Source organism: Poecilia reticulata, chromosome 10, assembly GCF_904066995.2.
Source record: "Poecilia reticulata chromosome 10, P_reticulata-male-v2, whole genome shotgun sequence".
NCBI lineage: Eukaryota > Metazoa > Chordata > Actinopteri > Cyprinodontiformes > Poeciliidae > Poecilia > Poecilia reticulata.
Window position 1 is genome coordinate 19,817,120 of NC_088839.1, and position 17,882 is coordinate 19,835,001.

General features: G+C 38.1%; 1 protein-coding gene across 1 annotated transcript in view; it reads left to right on the plus strand.

Annotated features, from left to right (window-relative positions):
• ccdc88b (coiled-coil and HOOK domain protein 88B) overlaps positions 1-15,914 on the plus strand; it is a 60,601-nt gene extending 44,687 nt beyond the window's left edge. Inside the window, exons 23-28 of the mRNA XM_008420428.3 lie at positions 1,147-1,333; positions 4,879-5,024; positions 9,414-9,521; positions 13,042-13,199; positions 15,314-15,652; positions 15,737-15,914. Of these exons, the coding sequence (XP_008418650.2) occupies positions 1,147-1,333; positions 4,879-5,024; positions 9,414-9,521; positions 13,042-13,199; positions 15,314-15,652; positions 15,737-15,804 (1,006 nt within the window). The 3' untranslated portion in view covers positions 15,805-15,914. The remainder of the gene's footprint in view (positions 1-1,146; positions 1,334-4,878; positions 5,025-9,413; positions 9,522-13,041; positions 13,200-15,313; positions 15,653-15,736) is intronic.
• Positions 15,915-17,882: the final 1,968 nt, after the last annotated feature.

Sequence of the window (17,882 nt, forward strand, 5' to 3'; positions counted from 1 at the left end):
TCTTAAAGGTGGGGTGGATGAACGCAGTCGGGTTCAGCGTTGAAAGTAGAGAACCCAAGTTTCAGTATTTTGCAAGCAGTCAAGAAAAATTATAGCTGTGGAAGCTTTTAAGCCAGACAAAACATTTTAAATTATTAAAGATTACCCTTCACAGCACTGCTATGCCAAATCCCATCTGCCGTGGCTGAACCCTGAGAGCAGAAAACCTGATAACAAAGACGATCATACCTTCTGTCTGTTGCAGCAGTATTAGCTCTGCAGTTTTCTCTCAAACCTTTGATAATCGATTATGTTGTTATTTTTAATATGTGCAAATTTAACTTTGATTATTATTGAAAAGGGAAAGACATGAGAGTGATTTTTCTTCAACCAGAGTTGTTAGAGATCATAAATATCAGATTGTTTCCTTTACCAAAATAATTTCCTGGTAATAACTTAAATGTCTGAGGTTTCTTTATTTATTATTGCAAAGGTGTATGATTATAAGATGATTTTGGGCAACAGCACAAGTTATGTATAATAAAATCTTAGTTCCACCAGCTGTCACAGTGTAGAGAAACAGTTGCCAAGCATGTTATCAAAACAGAGGAAGCAATGCGACAGAAAGCTGCAAATTAGGTTTCCTCACAAAATTCAATATTTCAGGTGATTGCAGAAACCAATTTACGCAATTTTAAATTTGCTTTGAATCATTGTCCTGTTCAAAATTCTAATTAAACCCAGGTTTCGGCTTCTTCACAGACAGCCTGACATTTCCTCCCAGGATTTCCTGATACTTGATTGAATCCATCCAACCTTGCACACCTTGCAGGTTTCCAGCAGCAGATTAATGAAAGCAGTTCCACACCATCACTGAATCATCTTGAACAAAAAGTATCTTGTTTATTTCTAATCCTCACAAGAAGAAACGTTGCAATATGAAACAAGCAAAGAGATTTCAAGTCTGAAAAGTTGTGATTATTAAGTACGATCTTTGAAGATTTCCTCCAGGATTTTTCCAGGCTTAGCTCTGCTTCTAGCTCTGCCAGTAGCCAGGGTGTTGTATAATGATGATCATTTCCGAACTTCTGTTGGAGAGCGCTCGGCAAGCTGTGACTCAGAGTCCTTCACGGGACACAACAGTGACGGTGCATGTTGGCGTTGCAGGCTGCAGGCCCAGCAGAAGGACTGGTTGGCCTCACAGGCGGAGCTGCTGGCTCAGGGCTCCGTGCTAAAGGCGGAGCTGAGCGCCTCCCAGCTGGAGAAGACCCGACTGGAGGGGGAGCTCAGCGCCCTGAGGGAAACCAATCAGAGCCTGGACCTCAGCAGCGCTCGGCTCACCAGTCAGTACCAGGTAACAGGACACGCTAAACCCAGGCACCTGCTGCAGAGAAACGCAGGACTTTTGTACTTCACCAGTGGGTAAAACAGGATTTTCTGTTTCATAAATACACAGATACACTTATAGTACAAACAAACTCATCTAAAAGAATTATGGGCGATTTGGAGGGTTTTCATAGGAGTTCTTAGCAGGTTTTAGTGAGCATTTCCTATAGACGTGACAGGGAGGAACGGCAGTAATATCATCAGTGGGGAGCTGTCTAATCTCACATCCGTGATATAAAAGCCATTTTCAGCTTGACATATCAGCCAAAAATGATGAATCTGTCCAAACAGAGACTGAATACCAAGTAGTTCTGAAGGAGCACAAGCATCTTTTACCATCCAAACCACTAAAATACAAACAAGTGCAGCGTTTTAAACACATCTGAGTGATGAGGCAGATGGAAATTGACTTTCTGCAAAAGGTTTTAGAAGTCAACTAGCAGATGTTGAATTCTGCTGCTTGATCCAGCTGCTCATGAAACCATTTCTGAACCACCTGGCACCATTATAGTATGGCTAAAAGGCTTTTGGGGTAAAAAAAAAAAACATAAAAAAAGGGAGATATCACATAGGTGACTATCACACAGAGTTGTTTTTGGAGTAAATTATGAGCTGAGCTGTACTTTCACCATTTTTATATTTGGGATTGGAGGATTCCTGTGCTGAGGATTTTGTTATACGTTTTTTTTTTTTTTTACTGTATTGGTGACAAATTTACACAGACAGGCAAAACCTGAGCTCAACTTTTTCATCTGACTGTTCTAGAGACTCTCACCTGAAATCATCCTTAACTTTTTCAAAGAGCTTCGTCTCAACACACTCAGCCCAGACCTTGTGCAGCTGTCCTTCCTGGTTGCAGGCAGACTGAGGATCTTCTCTCATCTGTTTCCAGATGCTGGCAGCCTTGCTGTTGCAACAATAAGCTTAAAATTCAAGCTGCACTAAAAACAAACAAACAACAACCTTCAAATAAAACAACAACAACACCTCTGGCAGCTCTGCCAGAAAACCAACAAAAGAAAATTGATTTGTAGTTCTAAACAGGTTCAAGGAGTTGTTTCACTCACCTTTTCTCTCCTATCTTACTCCTCTCATCTACAACATCCAATGAAATGTTCATGCCAAAAATGTGCTAATTAAGTGGTGATGACTTTTCTGACAGCCAATAATTACTTTCTCTTGTAGAGGAGTTGTCAACATTGTCAACGAGCGAACTACCATCAACAGTAACAATGTATTTCTCAGCATTTCATGCATTCAAACGCAGCAGCACTTAAAGCAACAGAGGGGGTAAAATACTGTCTGTGCCCTATTTAATGGGACACACTGACAGGAGTGGAAATAAACAAGTCAATATCGCAGACATGTTGGATATTGCTGTTGATAACGACCCTCCAACTCCCCAAGTCAGCATCTTGACTTTTGTTAATATTCGAATCTCCTTAAAAAAAATATCTCACGACTTCCATGTTGTGATGCGTCTATTTATATTGTTAGACAAAACAGGGATTTAAAGACGGTAAACAATTTGCTGATAATTATTTTTCCCCAAATGTTAAAAACTGTGACTACTGTGAAGGGCGATATTCTTAGCTTGAATATATTTGATAATAAATTGTAAAATGTTACAACTGAGCAAGAAAATGCTGAGTGAAACTTACTAATTTATAGGAAAACACTTGGGGCCGCTTCATATGGGGCCACACTTTTTGTGAATGCTATTGTTAACTTCAATGACACCATACATAATAAATATTTCTGGTTTTTTCCAGAACTTTTTAACTTCTTAAATCCTGTTTTTAACAATTAATGTCACTTTCATTCTTTTTTTGTGTTGCTCAAGAGAAAAAAAGGTAGATTTCCCACATAGTGGAAAATGATTAAATATTAGATTTCAACCCAGAAAATGAAAAGAAACAAATCAGAATGTAATGGTTGTGTAAGTGTTACAGACTCCATTTTGAATTGGTTTCAGAACAGAAAGAAAAACCAAATAGACACATTTTTCTAGTTAGTTGTAGCAAAGTAAAATTTTAAATTTGTGGCAAAATCCACATTCTGGCCAAATTTGATGCCTTTTGCATCAACATAGTTAAAATTATGCAAAAATAAAATAAAAAAGCACAAACAATGACCTAGGAGCCTGAGTATAAATTAAAATCTGGCACAAATATATTATAACCTTTACAAGAGTCAAATTAGCTCAGGTTAGTCAGAGGTAGCTGGGTTAATTGTGCCCAAATGCAACAATTATCAATAAATAAGTCAACAAGTTTAATCTACTTAATTGACAGCATGAAAGTGTTAATAATATCTTTTAGGAGAGAACTGTAGATTTTTTTTAACCTTCTTAGGACCAGGCTAGCTGTTTTTAAGCTAAGCTAACGTCATTTTTAAGTATCTTGTGTTGCCAAGCTGCTGCTTTAAATAGCTGATCAACAATGCAGAGCACAAAGAAATAATGGCTTTCCTTCTCGCATCTTTTCTCCCAAATTACATCATTGTGTTTTTTACATAGTGAGAATTATTTCCCCTCAGATTATCTAATTGTGTGTTGAAGTTATTTCCTCTTCTCCACACCAAGTTATTTTAGGTGCATATGGTTGTTTGGATTCTCGTTATGCAGTGGTTCAGAGGAAAACATGTCTCAAGGTTCACGTTGCTCCAATAATTAATCCTTTGCTGCAGCATTTCGCTCTGATGGGGCTACATTTGACAGGACATAATAATTGGAAACAGATTTGCAAAGATTAAAGTAGACGAGATTATCTTTTTATGTTTACTTCATCCTGACAAAACGAGGTTTTTGACCTTTAAAAGAGGGGTTTGAAAATTAGGAAATCAATGGTGGTCATCTGTAGAGATTTGTTGTTGGTTTTTTAGCAACATCTGAGTAAATTGTACTTTATAAAAGTAATTTTGGAACATTTGGCTTCTCTCTTGCTTTTCAGGTGTTTGAAGTTAGATTCTGAGATGTTTATCACAAATCCTTTAATTATTGGCAAAGTTTCTCAAAAAATTGAAGTCTATTGTGAAGTTGGAGAACTTTTTCATCTTCTCCTCCTTTTTCATCCTTCCATCCACTTTGTGAAATCATTCATCTAACAATAAAACGATGCTGCCTCGATCATCCATACGTTTCTTGTCAATGTGAAGAAATAACATAATGTTAATCCCAATCCCAAATTAAATCACATACAGTACATCTTCTCAGGAAAGCCTAAACTGTGACTAAGTTTCTAATTAAGACAGATTTAAATTTTTTGTCTTTGAGTTGAAATGACATTTTATGGCTGAAGATTTCAAAACAGGAACCAATCTTTTCTTATAACACATATAATTAATAAGTAGTTTGTTTTTCTTCTATATCGAATTTGTAGTGAAATTAAATCTACAACATATTAATTCAAAAATCCATTTCTGATCATCCACTTGGTATGTTTCATGAAAATACATTCAGCGTCGGCATTGAAGTTCCTCAATGATCCCACTGAGTTGTTTACGTTTGTGCAGCTGCTGACGCAGCTGAAGGGGAACATGGAGGAGGAGAACCGACACTTAGCCGAACAAAACCAGAGCCTGCTGAAGGAGAACCGGGCCTTACTGGAGCAGAGCCTGGAGCGCCGCGACCAGCACTACTCTCAGCAGCAGGAGTACCAGTAAGTGCACACCAACCTGAGGTGCTTTTAAATTTGTTTTGCAGGAATAATAAAAAGGAGGTGGATTAAAAGAGAAAAGAAATCCAGTTTTCAATCATTCAAACAAAGGATTTAAACCCTGTTTTTGGAAAAACAGCAACATCTACCTTTAAATAACTGGAAGTGAATGAAAAGCCTCTTAGCCGTCTGTGAATAGGAACAGTCAGATTTCATATCAAGCATGCAAAAGGTTTGAGACTGTGAAGCAGCGATTTCACAGTCCAGCAGCACTCAGCGGTCGACCTTTTGACTGACTCCCAGATTAATTCAGGGTTCATAGGGTGCATGCAAAGCTGGTTTCACACTCACAATCTAATTAACCTAATTTTTCTGAATTCTACCTTTTTGAACCTCAATTTTCTGCCTTCATTCTTGAAAGAATCCATTATCCCTGCTAAGAATTGTCCTGTAAAAATAATAATAATAATAAAAAAAAATAAAATCACAGATACAACATTTGCATCCATCTACTGGTGCAAGGCCTATTGAATTGGGTATTTTTAACGCACTCACAGGTTTGTTTCCAAGCCTGAATCAATTTATTTATAGCACATTAGGCCATCAGCTGAAAGCAAGTAAGAAGAGCAGGTTTCTGAAAATATAAAATCAGGTTTCGATGGTTTTAATGGAGTGAAGCCGCTCTACAGACGCAGCTGAGCGAGGAGCCGGCGGATGCTGCAGTCAGGTGAACGGGACCAATTAGGAAGTCTGTGATCATCCAGCTGATGGAGAACGGCAGGCTGGGGACATCTGAGAGAAACAGAAGAGCCCGGGGGAAATAAAAAGTGACTTGTTGCCGAGTAGTATTTAGCTTCTGAAATATTTTCTCAACTAGTCAGCTGGGGACTGAAACAGCTAAGAGGAAGATCGATACTAGATTTAATTAGGTGGCAACACACATGATGTTTAATGAGTGTTTAAGATGTTATGTGCTGCGGAAACAAGGAACAGTTTATTACCGAGTGCGTTACTTGAAAGCTCCCTTTAAATAGACAAAATGCCTCCTCTGGAGCTTGCGCTGGTGACAGATTCTGATATTTAGCATTTGATGTGGACAGGAAGCAGCCAGTGGAGGAAGAGATGATTAGACACAAAGGATTGTAATTCACTCCTTTGGGACTCGAACCTTTTCACATTACAGACACAAACAGCAAGTATCCTCTTGAGACTTTATGTCAGAGATCGAAAAAGACGTGACCTGCATTTCCTCAAAACGAAACCCAGTGCAACCCATTGGCTTCACGACCCAGCCGGCAGATAGAGCCCTCCTGTGTGTGGTTTCAAATTAAGCATAAATCCAGCTGTTCTGAGAAAGTCAGAACAGCTGTTCTCTAATAAACTAATGTTTATTAGATCTCTAATAAACTAATGTTTATTAGAGAACATTAGTGAACAAAAATAATCATAGAGGCCAAAGAACATTCCCACATTCCTGTAGAGAATATTGTTTAGGTTATAAGAGCAATGTCCAAAACGTTGACCACAGCAGAAAATTTAGTCTTTAATTTGTATTTATTTATTTAGCTTACTTATTATCTCTAATTATTTTGAAATATTTATTTATTTAGTATATAAATAAAATTAATTTATTTGTATTTTATTTATTTAATATTTATTTAATTTCCCTTTGGGATTAATAAAGTGTTTTTGAATTTTAATTGAATTGAACACAGCATCCTGTAATGCATGGTGGTGGCAGCATCATTCTGTGGGGAAGCTGGTAAGAGATTTAAAGATTTTTATTTAATTAAAAATGTTTTTTTATCATTTATCATCTTTCTTCCACTTTACAATCATAAGCTACTTTGTGTCGCTTTACCATTTGAAATACCAACAAAATAAGTTTTTGGTTGTAAATGTAACAAATGTGAAAAAGTTGTAGCTTTGCAAGGCGCTACATCTTTAAAATAAAATCCATGTTTCTGTTGCTCATTAAGATCTTTTCTGACCAGTTTTCTTCTTCACCTGAATTGTTTGATTTGGTTTTCACCAGAAAGTGCTGGGAGGATTGGCAGAAGGGTTTGTTTAAACCCAGGTCTTTGTTCTGTTTGAACAGCTCTCCATCCTAAACTGAGCAAACTGCTGGATGGCTCATTAAGATGAATAATCTTATTCAAACTAATACCGGAATGGAAATTTGGAAGACAGCGAGTCGTGGAATAGCGACTAACTATTTGCTGCACACAGAGGCATTAGAAGCTAAGTCATATTTTCCTTCCTTGTGTTTGCACTTGTCTCACAGTAAGGAGGCGTTAAATTTTTAATGTTAGCTGTTCAGGTCCGTCTGAGGGGAGTTTGTCTTTCCTCCTCGTGCCTTCACGGCTTTCCTCCTGTAGGCAAAAACATTCATGTTTGAATGTTTGTGGTTTCAAATTGACCTTGGAAATGAGTGGGAGCGTGCATGATTTATAGCCTCGTACGTCTCTGTGAAGGACTAACGACCTTTCCAGGTTGCACCTCGCCTCTCGCCTAGTGACAGCTGGAATTGGCTGCAGCCCCCATCTCCTCTCCTTTCCTCTCCTCTCCGCTGCTGCAGCCCTGAACATGTAGCAGGATGGAAAAACCATCAAACGTGTCACCTGTGAAAAGAAAAAACTGATTCACCTTGAAAAGATTAGATTTCCAACAAGACATTGTAACAATCGGCTTGGTGTTTGTCGTCTTTTGTTTCTGGGCAAAACCAGAAATAAAAATATTATGTGCAACTAGAAAACAGCAACACCACATACATCTTTATTTGCTGATATGTGCATAAACTACCTTCATTAATTCTGAATTAATTCTAAAAATTATACAATTGCATATTTTTAAATCAATCTGGCTTTTTAACGTTTTGCTGCTGTTGCACATATATTTCCAATAAGGTGGATCAATAAAGACATCTTTGCTTTAAAGTAAGCTTACTTTAGCTTAATTTACTTTATCTTAATTTAGTTTACCATTGGTTACATTATCTTAGTATTGTATAGTTTAGATGATCTTATCATTCATACTTTAGTTTAGCTTAATTTACTTTAGATCGTCTTTGTTTAGCGTAGTAAAGCTCGGTTTATAGCCTAGCTTAGTTTGGTTTACCTTAGCTCACCAAAGATTATTGTAAATTTATATTATTTTGATATATTTTAGATCACTTTAATTTGCCTTAAATTTTCTTAGTTTACTTTAGCGCATGTTATTTTAGCTTTTAATAGTTTAGTTTGTTTTATCCATTTCTTATCTTAGTTTATCTTAGCTTGTTTTAGAAAAGCTAAACAGATCTCATTAGATCATTTTATTTTTGATTTGATTTGTCTTAGTTTAGATTATTTTGTTCTTGGTGATGTTTTAAGGTAGCATTGCTGAGTTTATTTTAGTTCATCTTATCTTACTTATTAAGATATTCTATTTGATATTATTTTATCCTATGTTCAGTTACTTTATTCTTGCTTATTTGTTTGTCTTTTCTTAGATTAAATTAGTCTATCTTAACTATAATCTATCTGAGCTGCAGTTAGTTATCATGGCTTACTACATGTTTTTTTTTACAACCAAAGGGAAAAACATCAAACTGCTGCTGCTGCTGTCCAGGAGCTTATTGAAAAACCAGATTTGTAATCTTAACGGTATTTTTCTGGTGAAACATAGGAAAACGCTTTATAATTTGTTGCAAATTCAACATAAAGGATTTTTTTGTCAGGACAAAAATGTCATAGTTTTTCTTTGTCCTGTACCCATTACATAAACAAAAAAACAATAATTATAGCCGTGCTGCTAGCGACATATTTATAAATGTTCTACCAAATAAAGTAATAAATCATAATTAGGCTTCCGGTTACATAATTATGCCATAAGTTATTCTACTGTCAGCTTCACGGCATATTCTTCTTTGAACTGATCAAAACATTTCTGCATGTAAGTTAATGACAATCTGTTCAGCAGCTGTTGACTCGGTTCGGTCTGAACCTAGTAGGTGTGGGAAGAACAGGACTTTTATCTTTTATCTGGTTTCAAAGCTACCACTGTGTTAGGATGGACAAAATATCCAGTTAGAAGCACGAAGCAGCTGTTCACGTCAAAAAATACTGCTTCTGTTATTTTTAGGAGAGTTAAATTATTCCTAAAGCAGCAGTAGCCTGATTTTTAATCTCTACTCGTGTAAAACCGCAGTTCATTTAATCTTCTGTGAAAGTTGTGAAAATATTCCAGCTCAAACATCACAATGCACTCAGCTTTTTTCTTAGAGGTTACAGTTGAATAAAATAGCATATTAAAAAATCTGCTTAATAAAAGTGGTATAAACCGATAACGTCTGCATGAAAGAGATCAGCTATTCCCTCCTTCTCGTCTCATGATTCATGCGTTTGCCTTCAGGGAGAAGCTGAGTGAACTCCGTCGGGAGAAGCAGAAGTTGGTGGAGAAGATTATGGATCAGTACCGAGTCCTGGAGCCCAGCATGCAACCTCCAGCCAGCAAGGCCAAGTACGACCAGAGTTACACTCACATTGCACCATTCTGCAAGAAACACTGCCGTTTACACTCAGAAATACTTCCCTCATCGGTTTTCCTTTTAACTTGCACACACCAAGTGGTTTCAAAACTCAGTGGTGCAAAAAACGTAAACAGGGAACAGAATAAATTAATGTTTCACTAAATGTTCCTAAACTTCCAGAGAGATCAAACCTTACAGATTTTAACAGTAAAAATAATTAGTTTTACTTGTTGTTTAAAATTAACTAAATATATTTTAATAATTTATAAATATATAGCTACTTTTATGTAATTGTAATTTTTCTTTACATTTTGGGGCTGCACAGTGGCGCAGTTGGTAGAGCTGTTGCCTTGCAGCAAGAAGGTTCTGGGTTCGATTCCCGGCCTGGGGTCTCTCTGCATGGAGTTTGCATGTTCTCCCTGTGCATGCGTGGGTTTTCTCCGGGTACTCCGGTTTCCTCCCACAGTCCAAAAACATGACTGTTAGGTTAATTGGCCTCTCCAAATTGCCCGTAGGTGTGAGTGTGTGTGTGCATGGTTGTTTGTCCTGTGTGTCTCTGTGTTGCCCTACGACAGACTGGCGACCTGTCCAGGGTGTACCCCGCCTCTCGCCCGAAACGCTAGCTGGAGATGGGCACCAGCAACCCCCCCAACCTCATTAAGGGATAAGGGTGCAAGAAAATGGATGGATTTTTTAAAACCCCATAGTTAATAATACAGTATGAAAAATGTTATTGTAATGAGCATTTGCCAACATTGTCAATACATGAAATAATGTAATGTATTGTAAACAAACTAATTATTTATTTGATCAAAACCATATTGTTTACCATCTAGAGGCACAGGTTACCGCAAACATAACTCAATACTTATTTTTGTAATTACTGGAACATTTGTTTTGCTTAGAGTAGGAAATAAAAACAACCAGGAAATAAAAAACATCAGTAAGTAATTTTTGTCATTATTTTACTAAACTAGAACTTTCCATTTATCTATAAAATGTAACTATTAACATAAAATGTGACAGATCAGAAGAAGAAACTACATAATCGTCTCTGATGTTGCAGACGTTTTGAGTTTTAAATAAATATATATCAGTAAATTAAATTTACAATGAATATCTTATTCATGCAGGAGATTAAATTTGCTCCCCAAATGAGAATTTTTCATTTACTTCACAACATTCATTCATTTTACACCAGAAGCCGAAAACGTTTGTCCCTGATATGAATTATTTTCCTCAGGTAATAATATTTGGTTATCATAAATAAATGTTCTGCAGGAGCCATTAAACCAAACTTACTTAAAAATAGCTGATAAAAGTGTGACTCTTTTATTTCCAGTCAGGTATTTATTGTTTAGTTTTAAGTGGTGCTTAAATGCACCATTATATGTGTAATAACTGTGTAGATATTGATTAATTAATGCAAAATATGGGGAAAAGGAACAAGGTAAGCTAATCTGCTTTTGGCTAAACTATTAAAATTTTTCTCACTGAGCCAAATGTTTTTTTACTTAGTTTAAGTCACATTTATGAAAAAGAAATAGATTTTATTATGGAACAACAATATAAGTTGCAGGTTTTAATAACAAATATCTGAGCTGATATTTGCTCTCCTGCAGGAAAGTATCTCAGTCAAACAAAAACCAGATCAGATGGAGCTTCTATGGTAAGAAAAACCAGAGAGAAACATTAAAACATTTAAATTAAAACTATTGAAATTGGAGAAAAAGAAAGTGATCAGTTTGTCAATATCACCGTAACTACAAGACGTCTGAGCTTTCCTAAAACCTGCAGTTAGAACCAGAAATGGTCAAATATTGTAGATAAAAAACATCTTCAGGCTGAAGATGTTTCGTATTCAAGATTTTAAAACAGTAATCATTCTGTTGAATAAAAAGAAAAGCTCCCATTAAAGCTTTAACAAGTCAATTAATATTTAAGGTTAACTGCATTTTTAAATTGGTCAAAATAAGACAATTCACATGGGAGAGACTTCAATATGTATCAACGGGAGTTCAGATTCTTCTGAGTCAGAAAAACACGAACATCTTGAAGATTCAGGACACCGAGTGCCGGGGATACGAGGTTAATGTGGCAACATTCAAACAGTGAAGCAAGGACGTTTTAAAGGGCCTTGGAGCAGAGCAGTGGTCAAATATGTGGTGATGCATGTATTTATCTCAGCATTTCTTAGCTCTGCTCTCCACATGTTAACACCTCCGTGAGTCAACATGTTCAATGAGACAAAATTACAATAAATCCGGTTTGTTGAAGCAGAGATGGATCTAAAGTTTTTTTTTTTAGGTTTTGTTGGCTCTAGTGGCCTTTATTTGAAAGTAGTTTGACAGGAAAGGGTCATGAGAGAGGGGGAAGACATGCGGCAAATGTCTCCAGGCCGGGAATCAAACCTGCTACCACCGACATAAGGACTAAAGCCTCAATACATGGGTTGTGCTTTGCCCCTGCGCCACCACAGCACCCATGATGGATCTATAGTGAACATAATCAAAGATCAGTGCCTTACAGAAATCTATATTTATCTGTAAAGCCTTTTCTGTCTTTACTCAAATTATATTTAAACAAATTATTCATCCTCAACCTGTTCTGTCAGATTTAAACAAGTTTCTTTCTGCTTTTTAAGAATTGAAAAAACTGTCAAGCTGCAGAGCTAAAACATTTTATGATCAAGATCATTTTCTGTCATTTTTTGATATGTTTTATTGGTTTTAATATTTTAAAACTGAACTCTGTGTGACATTAGACAAAATCCATTCATTTCTGTCCTTTCCTCATTCATAAGAAGCACATAATTGCAAAATTGGCATCAATTCGCAGGCCAAATAATGCTGCTGAAGTCGTGGATAATTGTCAGCCATCTGTAACTTTTAGTCATCTCACCCACTAATTCTGTCTAAATCCTTTTAAGAAGCACTTGAACATTATTTCTCTGAGTTAAAAGACAAGAACTCGCCACCCTGCTGCTTTCTGCTCCGTCTAACTTCGGTTTCCAGTGTGAGCGAGATGGCAAACATGACAGGAAGAAAAACTGTCAAAAGAGCAGGAGCCAAATCCTCCCTGATAGGTTTAAGAGCTTTGAAGAAGTAAACAGCAAATATACTCAGATATTTTGGGGGTGGAACTTTTTTTCATAATTATCTTAATTATTTTGGATCATTTTTCTTGTAAGTCTGAACTTTTGAGCACCTTACAATGTCACTACCATAAACGTAATTCCTGTCAAAGTGATTCTTAAGCGTGACAGAGGAAAAATTGATTTAGGCTTTGTTTTTTTAATAATAATGAAACTGAAGTTTATTCAACCCAAATTACTTCGGCACCCTTAAATAAAATCAAAAGCAGCTAATTATCTTGTGAAAACATCCTAATCCTAACACTTGGCATCCGACCAGTTTGAGGGAAACCAGCTTGTGTACATAATGTGAGTCGCCGTGCACCGAGATGCTTGACCCTCTTTGTGAAAGGTCCCCGTCTCCTGTGTCCTCACAGAAAGTCTAACTGGATCGCAGACAGGATGAAGAAACTAATCAAGCCTCGGGGAGGAGGAGGAGGAAGGGAGGGACGTGCCCTCTTCACCGCCGCAGGCAGCATAGAAAACCTGGCCGACAGCAACGAGTTTACACCAGAGCCACACACACCGAAGCCTGGTGAGATCTCACACACACACGCACACACGCGCACACACACACACACACACACACACACACACACACACACACACACACACACACACACACACACACACACACACACACACACACACACACACACACACACACACACACACACACACACACACACATGCACCCCCACCCCCACACACACACACAACCAGCCTTTTTCAGACTAACTAACACAGAAACATCAGCTGACTGGTTTTCACAGAGATACGGCATGAAGGGAGGGAGCAGGCGCGCATACAAATCATCTCATGACTACGGAGTGTGGTCTGCACTGATAACACTCTCATCTCCTCAGATCTCTCCTTGTAAAGAGCCTCGACTCACTGAAACTGGGCTTTTTTCCTGCTAACCGCACATTGAAAGGAGTTGATATGCGAGGCTTTATTCCCTTTTGATGCCTTCGCTGACATGGAAATCTCACTGCAGGTGTCTTCAAAGCAGTTGCATCAAATTTCAGCGGGATTTTTAGCGCTTATGTTCGGTTTTTAACCAAATAATCGTGTTCTCAAAGTATTTAATTGTCTCAGCACCAAAGACTCTAGCTGCTCTCACCGGGGGGAGGTTTAATCGTCTTTAAGTCAAAGATGCAGCAAAATAATAATTAATTAATGGATATTTCCAATGAATATCCCTCCTTCTTGTTTCACTTCAGGAGAAAATTCAACGTGACAAACTAAAGTACCTGCTTAACATCCCTCACAGTTCAAGATCAGATTTTTCCATCTAAGCATCCTTTGTTCAGCTCATTACTCATCTAATTTGCATTATGTTTTCTTTTAATGTATTCTCTTTTTTAAAATAATAATCTGAACCGTCTTCAAACAGGGCCATGCGTTTCCAGCATGGTGTCATGAGTATTGAAACTACTATTTTAAAACCTGTGCTGTGGAAGATGAAAAGAAAGTAAACCCTGCGCCATGTGAGAACTGAATGTATTGAAAATATCTCTCACTCAGCATGTAAGCCGAAGGGGAAAAAAAAAAGCTGCTGCTGTTTCACTTTTTGAGTTTATTGTCTTAAATGTTGCTATTTCAGCAGTGCTACAGCTGGTAACGTTGAGGGGAAAACTGCAGCAATCCAATTCACTAAACAGGTTTTGCCACTAAAACGCTCCTGTAATCTGAAGTTTTTATCCCAGTGATTAAGATTAGAGCTGAAAGCAGCGAAGAGCAGGACCTCACTGCAGTGTCCGCTGGAAGCCGCGTAAATTTAATGATTCAGTTCAGATTTCTGGTTTAACATCAGGTGCCATGTTGAACTTGTGTTTTTTATTTATCCCATATCATTGATGTGCTATATAAATCTGTTTATGTGTGACTTCCTGGGTGTGTAAGCTTGAAAGTTATATCCGCCAAGTCTAGAGCCTTTTTTGTGATTAATGGTTGCATTCACACCAGTCCTGTTTAGTTTGCTTTAATCAAACTCTAGTTTGTTAGTCTAGAAAACTCTGACGCACCTGCTTAATGTGAGGATGTGATAGAACAGTCTGTTTCTTTCTTTGATAGTTTGCATTTGCTCTTTAGTGAACCTACTACAGACACTAGAACTTTTTAATTTAAAAGAGCAAAAGTACAGTGAGGTGTTTAGTGTATTGATCAGAACAAATCGTTAGGCGTTGCAACTTTAGACGATAGAAAATGTTCACTCTAAAGCTGACTTATTAAGTTTAGTATTTTGGTTTCCAACATGTGTTACCGTTACTAAACTAGAGCTGGTCTTAGAGCAGGTTCAATTAATAAACATTGGGTGAGAAACGTACTGGAAAACTTCCCTGGTGTTGGAGTTTCAGCTGGAAAAGTTGTGGCTCTTTTCCCCTTCCACCCTCCAGGCTCTACATGATTATAGAGGTTTTTACTTGTAACAGAATAGAATATTTTTATTGATCCCCAAGGGGAAAATACTTAATTGTTGAGAAGTTACTCCCATCATGATCAATAATTTAGCAGCAAGAATCTTTTTTTTAATTGAAAATGTTGCCTGTTTTGTAGAAATATGGTCTTTGATTAATTACAGAGCCGGCGCTTAACTAGATTAAAAGTTGTAATCCAGTCCCACCACCATGCTTCATACCATTCCAGACCTCCGCAGCGCTCCAGTTTCTCCGTCACCCTTGAGGAAAACCTCATCCAACCCAGACCCGGACATCTCGGTTCCTGGGACTCCAACCGTCGCGCGCTACGGACCCCGGAAAAAGCTGGGCTCCCGTCACGGCTGGGGGATCGGTTTGTCCCGAGGGGGCTCCGGCGTCTCCCAATCATTTAGTCCCGGCGACAACAAGACCCCACCCCGGCAGCGGCTTCGCTCCAGTCAGAACAGCAGCAACGTCCTGTGGGAGGGGGCGGGCAGAGAGAAGGAGACGCCTCAGGACGCTGCTTCCCTGACCAGCCAGGAGAGCATTGATGAGGAAGGAGCAAAAGGTGAGGAAGATGTGCATCAAATGTTGGTGTAAATGAAAACATTTATTAAATTAAATACGCTTTGTGATCTTCTCTTCTTTTCAGACAATCATCACTCCAGTGACAACACATCGGCACAGGAGAAACCTACGGATGCATCTGCTGTAAACTGATGATATATTTTATATCGGGTCCAAACTGTGTCAATGCACACGAGATTTTCTCAAATATGATCTTTATAGTGTTTTTAAATACAAAATGAATAAATTCTTTAAGTCTGTAATCGTGTCTGTAAATCTCTTAGTTAAACTTCACACCAGTGTCTCACACCTTGACTCTTAAGTCTCTAAAATAAAAGCCCGAGAACCCAGCCTCCATCCAGATGTCCGTTCTGGAACATCTGGAAAATCTAACAGGTCTCTCCTTTACATCCACACGTCAGATCTCCACCAAAACTCTCCCTGCAAACAGAAAAATGACAAATTGTATCTGCTATAAAAGATTGCAAAAAAAATTATAGTTAAATAAAACTTTGCCTAAGTTGGTGTGTTTCGGTTTGAGCATATGACTTTCATACCTAACTTAATTTGATGAAATAATATTTATGTGAAAAAAAGTTGTTTTTTGTCACATTTAAATGTTTAAGATGCTCAAACAAATCTGTATAAAATTTACTTGCTTTATGCCAATAATTGACAGTGTTTCAAGTCTCTGTGGAGGAATTTTGGCCCTCTGCTCTTTGCAGAATTAATTCATACTGAATGGATTTTTTAAGGTTATAGCACAGCGTCTAAATCGAATTTAAGCTCGGTGAATTCCAACATGTAACTGTGATTGGATGCCACCTGAGCAACAAATCTTGAAATTTCCTCCTAAATATTCCACAGCTGTATTATGAGAGAATGGAAATATTTGGGAACGACAGCCACAAAGTTGTAGGCCACATAAACTGACGAAGCGGGATCAGCGGAAGCTGAAGCGTATAGTGCGAAGAGGTCACCAACTCCTGCAGACTTAATCGGACCTCCAAACTTCATGTGGCCTTCAGATTAGCTCAGTGAGCAGAGAGCTTCATGGAATTGGTTTCCATGGTGACCAGCTGCATCCAAGCCAAACATCACCAAGTGCAAGGCAAAGCGTCGGATGCAGCGGTGTAAAGCACGCCGCCACTGGACTCTAGAGCAGTGGAGGCACGATCTCTGGAGTGACGAATCGCGCTTCTCCATCTGGAAATCTGATGGACGACTCTGGGTTTGGCGGTCGCCAGGAAAGCGGTACTTGTCTGTCTGCACTGTGACGAGTTTAAAGTTTGGTGGAGGGAGGATTGTGGTGTGGGGTTGTTTTTCAGGAGCTGGGCTAAAGAAACTCTGAATGATTCAGCATACCAGAACATTTTGGACAACTCCATGCTCCCAACTTTGTGGGAACAGTTTGGATCCGTCTCCTTCCTCTACTAACATGACTGTTCACCAGCGCACAAAGTAAGACACGGATAGCAGAGCCGTAACACTTTATTTGAAGGAGTGTGCATAAGACTGACATGACACTGTCATAAACATGACATAACACCTGTCATGTACATAAAGAAGTCTTTATGAATGTTTATGACAGTTGTCATAAAGTGTAATTCCGTAAATCATGACACTTAATGCAAAGTTGTTCTAAACATTGCATTAAAAGTCCATTAAAAAGGCAAACTTTGCATTAAATTATCATAATTTACAAAATCAAGCAAAGTTACCTTCTCGTCCAACATCAGTGTGTGACCTCACAAATGCACTTCAGGGAGGGAGTAAAATGTTAAATATTAGAGATAAGATAAAATCTGAGATCCAAGAGGGAAAATATTTTGTCTTCTGCAATCCTGTTCGACTGTGTGGGCCAATCCAAAGCCTTGTGGAAGAGCTGAAAACCAGAAGAGCTGAAGCTGTAAGGGTGGACCAGCGTCATAATCCTTTGGATTAGGAATGGGATGTCACTTAAGCTCATGTGTGAGTCAAGGCAGGTGAACGAATACTTTTGGCAATATAGAGCTATCAGCTAAAAGTATATGAAAAGCAAACCTTCTAGGATATTGACAATGTGCTCCTTCTAGCATGGAAGCTAAAGCTTGTAACCTAAAATGCTATTTGTCAGGTTGACCAACATTATTTCACGCTGTTGAGTTTAGAAACATTTGGTTTTAGGTAAAAAAAATAGCTTGAAAGCTAATGGGAGGAAAGGATTCAGGGTTGGAAGCATCCAGACTACA